Genomic DNA, 7,626 nt, shown 5'->3' on the forward strand with positions numbered 1-7,626 from the left:
TCAGGCATCAATCATATACAGATTGATGCCTAATCTGTATATGATTGATGCCTAACATAACAGATTAGGCATCAATCTGTGCGGTGGCCTTTTGCTCAACTTTTGATCATCATGTAACACTTTTCGTTAATCCACAACCTTGTTCTGATCAGTTTGGCAGCAGAACGGAATTCAGCCTAAAAGGACCGATGATTACTTACTTAAAAGAGCGAGATAAAAGTATGACAAAGATGCCGCCGGCAGTAAACGTGTGTTAGGTGTGTCGGAATTAGGTTGTATGCTGCGTTGGCTCACTGGGTAACGCGTACATGTATAGCGTATACCGTAAATTCATTAAATTGTAATCTTTTTTTTTGGTATTAGATTTATGGTATCAGAATATACAGCCACTGCATCACCCAATCTTCGTTTCTTTATAAACTTACTAGGCATTTTTAAAGCTTTTTAACTCGCTAAACCTATTTATCCCGTATGAGCAAAGAAAATTGTTTGATGGTTTCGAAATCAAGGCTCTTCCTCTCGTCCCACTTCTTGAAATACTGTAAAATTAGTAGACTGTAAACAAGTGACAACACTAACTCTAAATGCTGTACCCAGAAAGAAACCGAACGGATAGAAAATTTAATGACACCCAAAATTGGGGATCACGTTGTATACGAGCTGGTCAATGCATCCTACTAGTTTCAAAACAAAACATAATTATTTAATTTTGCAATTCGAACTAACGGTTGATAAGCTAACTGGTAGCAGTAGTAAATCAAGTGAAGCGTCATTAAAAACATCATTTTTTTCACAAGCTCATCAAATAACTCACTGCACGATCTAGCGAGCGATCCCGAGGCGGCGCTTCTGATGATATATCTGTTTGTATTCGTGATCGAAAACCTGCAAAGGTCACCTCTTGCTCCGGTGAACGGCGAGTCGTATGGTGTCCAGCACCTTCAGTTTCCCATTCGATTTGGATTTGTATGGCCGCAGATTTCTTCTCTACTGTGATCTTGGGTGGAGAAGTGCCGCGTACGGTAACTTGGGCTGCTATAGTACCGTCAGCGTTGTACACCGTAACCAAAAAGTTGTCACCCAGCGTCGCCAATTTTTTCACGGAATCGGAAGGATCCTTAGGAGATGCACTCTTGTTCGTCTCCGGTAAATGCCGCGCGCTCTTTACTGCCACTGGCGAAGATTTTTTAATTAGATCCAGTCTGTCCGGCGAAGTACTCGGAAAGCGAAGTTTTCGTGATGCCGATTTGGTAATGGCCGAACGGTTTGTTAGTGGCACAGGAAGCTCGCAACTTTCCAATGAAATCTCGGAAACTGGGCCGTCGCGTCGCTCCTGTTCGTCATTCCGTAGTTTGATGCCATCTACTGTATAAAATTTTCGGGATCCAGTCTGTCCGCCGAAGTGCTGGAAAAGCGACGTTTACGTGATGTTGCAGATTGTGCAATGGTTGAGGGTTTCGCTGACGTTAGTGGCACAGGCAGCTTGGAACTTCCCGATGAATCTTCCGACACTTGCACGTTGCGCCGGGGTTGAGGCTTGTTCTGTAGTTTCGTGCATTCTGTAAAATCTTCGAGATCCAGTCTGTCCGCCGAAGTGCTGGAAAAGCGACGCTTACGTGCTGCTACCAATTTTGCAATGGTCGAGCGTTTCGTTGATGTCAGTGGCACAGGCAGTTGAGAAGTGTTCGATGAATCCTCTGACGCTTGTACGTTGCGCCGGTGTTGAGCCTTGACCCGTAGTTTCAGGCCTTCTTCAAAATCTTCGGGATACAATGGAATGGTTCGCTGTTTGTCGTTTTCTCTCCACACTCCATCTGTTCGCTTTCCGAGCTTCGTCTTGGCTTTATCCTGATAGCGGCGATAATATATACATTTCTTGGGCAACCGACCATGAAGATAATCCAATCGGTCTGAGGGATCATGAAGCCCGCTTCGCCAGGTCCTGCACGGATAACTGGAACGTCCATCTACACCCAGCAGATGTCCTATGGCATTGAAGCGCTCGCCTTTCCCGATCGACTTGTCGCAGTATGGACAGAACCAAACTTTACGATTTCGTCTGACAGCTCCTGGGTTTAAAGAATCCACCAGACGCTCCGCGGTGGATTCGTGTGAGTCCGATTGGCGTGCGGACATCCCGCGGGTTGGCTCGAGACCGGCAGCGGGTCGACGGTTTGGCTTGTCTTTCTTACACATGGCGTTTACCTTAAAACACACAATATTGTGCTTCACAAAAACTAGAGTTTACTAAGGCGCAAAACGGGTTCTCCGCATTTTAATAAATTTATCTAATGGGAACAGCGAGCCGCAGTGCGCTTAATTAAAAAAGCTTATTAATAGTTACATACCGATAAAAACTAAATCTGACATATTCTAATAACACATTCTAACAGTACCTAAATCCAATTCCCGAGACACGGTATCGGATATAGCCTTCTTGATTTTTGAACTGGTTCAGGAAAAAAGTGGCAAGTCGTTGTGTTATTTGAAAACACGTCGAAATTTTATGCATAATCTGGTTGTAATGGGCTTTCGTTTTAGACAACATTTGCAGCCCAGTTTCCAGCATCTGCCTACAACCTCCACTAATGCTAGATCCAGCAGTGATCCAGATACGGAGACCTAAACGGAATAGATCCCGTGGAGTGAGCTATGCGATAAGTATAGCGAACTACGCGGAATCGCGAAACGTCGCACCGCTAATAGCTGACTTTTAATAATATTGAAAATTCCGACAACAGAAAATCAACAATGATCGGCGCAGCTCGATCGTAAAGCGTGGAGCCCATTCAACAGTGTGTAACACTGTGCAGCACGTGCTATGCCGCGCCCACTAACACAACTCAAGCCAATCAGAAGAGACACAACACAGACACGTAATCCTAAGGCGTAGCGCCACAGGCGTAGCGCCACTGACGTGAACGCTAGTGATCCCGGTCTCACATGCCTCTGGGGGGATGCCGAGCTCCTGTGAGGCTGGACACACTCCCGAATCCACGAGAAGACGACGGTCGCCGGTGTCTGTGTGTGCTCAAAAACATCAAATTCTCTTAATCCATTTTATCACATCAATTACATAAAGGCACAATTTCATTTTAATACGATGTGAATAAAGAGATCCAATTATAAAAATACTATCAAATCATTAGGAACAGATCAACAATAACAGATCAACAAAAGTATTAATCAAATTGTAGACTAGGATCCTCCATTTCTGACTCGCAAAGGTCACAGGTCCTGTCCACCGTTTGCCGCACATTGGCCCATTCCGCTCTGTTGAGCAATCCTGCGCATCCATAATGCGACTTTCCATCACAATCCGCTTGAGAATCAGGTGCGTATCAAGTACGACTTAGGAATACTGCTTCAATCTTTAGAATCTGGTGCGTATCATTCGTACGACTTCAAAATGAGATCCAATAAAGGTCATGGAGGGACGTCAATGAAGACAAGCGTAGTTCGCTTCCTCCCTAGTAAAGGTCATCCTTTGTTGAGATGATCCGTTGAGATGTGCGACTCGTTTTGGGTTAATGGTCCCAAAGGTCATGCGACTTGAATTCCGATACGGTGACTCTATTGGGCAATTGATGATCCCAAAGGTCATCCCACTCGTCAAAACTTCTGTTAAAGGTCATGGAGGAACTTAGCCGATTTTCTGCGGCTTCAAGCACTTCTTTGCTTGCCTCCCTGGTAAAATTTGCAGTTTGACCTTTCCGTCGCACATCCAACTTCAATATGCCTCGAGCGGCCAGAGTGCCGGCAAGTTTACCGTAGCATCTCTGATGGGGCCGGCTAGTTACCGCATTAAGTTTTACCCCATGAAAATTCCATCTTAAATCTTTTACTCTTGTTCGCCGCTTGTGGCTTACGTTAGTACGAGAAATCCGGCTTGATTACCGTAGTTTTTCTCGTTTTAATTATAACACTGAATCGCTTGAAAAGAGTGCCGGCATAGTTTACCGTAACAACTCTAATGAGGCCGGCTAATTGCCGCATTAAGTTAACCTCATCAATATTCCATCTGTTGTCTTTCTCTTTTTCGCCGCTTGTGGCCCCGTTTCGTGTTCAAGAGATCCGGCTTGATTACCGTCGTCTCTCTTGTGCATTTATAACACTGAGTTGCTTTTAGAGGAGGGCCGGCTAACTGCCGTAGCAACTCCCTTGGGGCCGGCTTTATAGACCGAATCAATTTCAACCCCAATAGATATTCCCCATGATTTCTTTATCCTTTCGATTCTGTGCTATAAACGCTGAAAACAACAAGTACACGAACGCGGTTTCAGTAATATGTTACGTGACCTTTATACTTTACCATTGCGCCTAGTTAGGCTATACCGTACTGAACTGAGACTTTCGCATTCAATTCTGATTCTGATGACCTTTCGTTACTTTAACGTGATGACCTTTCCCGTGCTATTTTTCAGTCCAATCGTCTCATTCTAACACGGCGACCTTTCACGTTTTTGACGTTTCCACCAGTTCTCCAGCGATAACTAATTAACATTCAACTGTTTCTGATCTGTTCGCCATTATTCGAGTACAAAGTTCTTCCAGTTCTAAGTTGACAGCCTTGTAACTCAAAAGGTCATGTCGTTCCATTTAATCGACATATATTATCCATTGTCGCATTGGTTATGACCATTCTCCACGCATTTTGTTGTGCTCTGGCAGCATTTTTCATTTCGCTGGTGTACCGGACGTATCCCGTTTCTGGGGGAATGCCGAGTCCGTTGGTTCGGTTTCCTGACTCTGTTTCTCATCGGTTGTCTATCTCGTCGATGATCCGGACGAAGACTGAGTCGATTTCGGTTCGTCAGTCTTCTCTTTTACGGCTAAGTTTCGTGACCTTTCGGTTTCTCCGTCGCTGAAGCCTCTTTCAACAGTGTAAACCACGATTTTTTTTTAAACCACCTGTCGCGCGGAGACCGCTTCTGCATCTATTGCCGCTTTTTCTATGGGGAGCATGACCTTTTCTTTCCCACCTTCTTTCAAAGTCTCGTGACCTTTCGGTTGTTCCGTAGACACGGAACACTCTTGACCTTTAGGTTGCGCTTCCTTCTCCACGGTTCCAGACGTTTCTTGACTTTTAAACTGTTCGTCTTTTTAGTCGTCAGTTATTTGACCTTTCGGCTTCTTCAAATGTCTGACCTTTGCCATAACAGCCTCGTCTGGAGTCTGATGACCTTTCGGTTGTTCCCGCATTTTTCCAAATCCTCTTGACCTTTTACTTTTTCCGTTTGAATTCCAGTTGGAGTCTAGTGACCTTTCGAATGGTCGCTCACTTCTTCCGTTTGTTCTTCCGTCTGTGTTTCGATTTCACAACCTTTCGACTGGGCGACAATTTCTGATGACCTTTCGTCCCGGATGACCTTTGTGAAGACCGTCCTGACGAATTTGAGGACCTTTCGACCTTTCTGATGATTCCGGACTTTTGTGACCTTTTCGTTGTTCATTTGAATTTCGGTTGAAGTATCTTGACCTTTCGATTGACCTTTCATTTCTCCCGTATGATTCAGTCTGATGACCTTTCAAATTGACGACCTTTCTGGCTAGCAACGAAAACAATAACGATTGGCCGCTTTGCGTCGTATGGCCTTTATGCCTTCCCAACTCCTATTTTTAATGAAGTGAACCCCATTATTCATATTTATCAGGGTTATTTGTTTTCGCGTCCTTTAGTTATCCGATCAAGGAGTTCTTTCTCGGCTGCATCCTCAGGTTCGCCTTTCTGTGTTAGCAGTTCCGTAGGAGTTTGTTTCTTCTTCTTCTGCTTGACCTTTCGCTCATTGATTGCTTTCGCTATATCACGGCCCAATTGTTCAGCTTTTGATTTGACCGCCTCTATTTCCTCTTCTCTCTTTCTTATGAGGTCATCCTCATTGCCGGTAGCAGTGCGTGGTTCGAAAAAATTCGAATCGCGCTCTGATATCTCAGCGCCAGTTCGCCGTTTCGAAAGGTCATCCTTATCTCCGGTAGCAGTGCGTGGTTCGAAAAAGGATTGTTGCAAGTCCTTTTCGGAAGTACGCTCTGGTACTTTGGAACCTAATTCGGTCTCTTTTTCCAGTGACCTTTCTGCCAAATTTCCAGCTTCTGCGTTCAGCTTAATTGTAACTGCCGTCTCGAAGTCCTTATCTTCTTTCCTTTTTCTTCCTCTCTTCTTATTTGGTTTATCTCCGTCTTGGTGACCTTTGGTCTCTTCATTAACTTCATGTAGCAGAGGTGGTTCGAAAAAGGACTCTTTTTGGAGGGTATGCTCTGCTACCTGCTCTTTCTCGTCTGGTAAGGGCGGGTGCCATGGTTTCAGCCGATCGATCGAAACGACCTTTAAGTCTGCTTCTTTCTTCGGGTTCTGCTCGATGACCTCTGCTTCGTTTGCTCGCGGGAAGCTAAGGATCTTCCACACTTTATCGTATTTCGACTTAAAGTCCGACTGGTTCTCTTTCTTCCCTTGTTTCGTGTCCTTTGGTAATCGTATCAGTACGAGGTCGCCCACTTTGAAGTTCGGCTCCGATTTTTTCTTATTGTAAATTTCCGCATTCTTCTCGTATGCGTCTTTGATATTGCATTTCGCCACTTCTTCTGCAAAGGTCAAGTTCCTTTTCATGGTCTCCACCCATTCGTCTGGAGTTCCGTAATCATCGGGTATATTCGTTTTTGTAACCACATCTTCCGGCATTGTCATTTCTCTGCCGTGTAGCATATAGTATGCTGAATATCCCGTTGTGGCGTGCACGACTCTGTTCATCGCCGAAATAACATATGGGAGATACTTGTTAAACTTTCGCTCATTTCCCGCTTTTAGGTATTGCGCCAAGCCATCAGCAATCGTCTGCATCTGTCTCTCCACTTGGCCTTGACCTTCTGGGTGATACGCCGTTCCAAATCTGTGTTTAATTTTAAACACATTGGTGACCTTGCCAATACTTCAGCTGTAAAGTGTCGTCCGCGATCCGTATGCAGGATGTGCGGTGCTCCGTGTACCAATATCACGTGCTTCACGAACACTTTAGCGAATTCTTTAGCCGTTGCTGTTTTCATCGGTACCGCGATCACGTATTTCGTCAGTTGGTCGATAAATACCGCTATGTACTTGTATCCACGTTTCTTCGTCGGTAACAAAGGTCCTTTCAAGTCAGCATATACTCGGAAGAACGGATGTCCCACTTTAATCTCTTGCAATTTTCCGGGTGGACATTTCCTCGGTGTTTTACGGAACTGACATCCTTGACAGGCGAGTATGTAATTCTTCACGTCTGTACTCATCCTGTCCCAGTAATATCGGAGTCTTATTGCTGACAATGTTTTCTCAAATCCCAGATGTTGCTTTCTCGTCGTGCAATGCGTGGATTATTGCTCTTCGCATTGACAACGGTACAACATATGACCTTTCAAGTTTTCCATTTTTATCCTTTACTCGGTATAATATACCATTCCATAACTGGTAATGCACTTCAAATTTCGATCTTGTTTCCGCGTCTGGTAGGTGTTCGTCTATGATCATTGCCAGATGGGGATCTTTCAACTGTTTATTCCGCAATTGCAAGTTTGAGTCATCAATCCTTTCTCCGCTGCTTTATCAAGTCCAGTGACCTTTCCATTATGAACTTCGGCCTCTGCTTCAAGTCC

The 7,626-nt window shown here is 44.6% G+C and overlaps 1 protein-coding gene across 1 annotated transcript; it reads right to left on the reverse strand.

Moving 5' to 3' along the window:
• Positions 1 to 618: 618 nt before the first annotated feature.
• Positions 619 to 6,836, reverse strand: LOC129592698 (uncharacterized). The gene is made up of 2 exons (XM_055488797.1): positions 2,397 to 6,836; positions 619 to 2,205 (listed from the first exon to the last, which is right to left on the reverse strand). Exon 1 carries the CDS (start codon positions 6,833 to 6,835, stop codon positions 5,657 to 5,659), a length of 1,179 nt encoding a protein of 392 aa, XP_055344772.1. The 5' UTR covers position 6,836; the 3' UTR covers positions 619 to 2,205; positions 2,397 to 5,656.
• Between the last annotated feature and the right edge of the window lie 790 nt (positions 6,837 to 7,626).

Source organism: Paramacrobiotus metropolitanus, unplaced genomic scaffold, assembly GCF_019649055.1.
Source record: "Paramacrobiotus metropolitanus isolate TYO unplaced genomic scaffold, Prichtersi_v1.0 Parri_scaffold0000054, whole genome shotgun sequence".
Taxonomy (NCBI): Eukaryota; Metazoa; Tardigrada; class Eutardigrada; order Parachela; family Macrobiotidae; genus Paramacrobiotus; species Paramacrobiotus metropolitanus.

Bases quoted from the DNA above. Each gene is read 5' to 3' on its own strand.
- LOC129592698 (XM_055488797.1), bottom strand. From the start codon at position 6,835: ATGCAGACGATTGCTGATGGCTTGGCGCAATACCTAAAAGCGGGAAAT.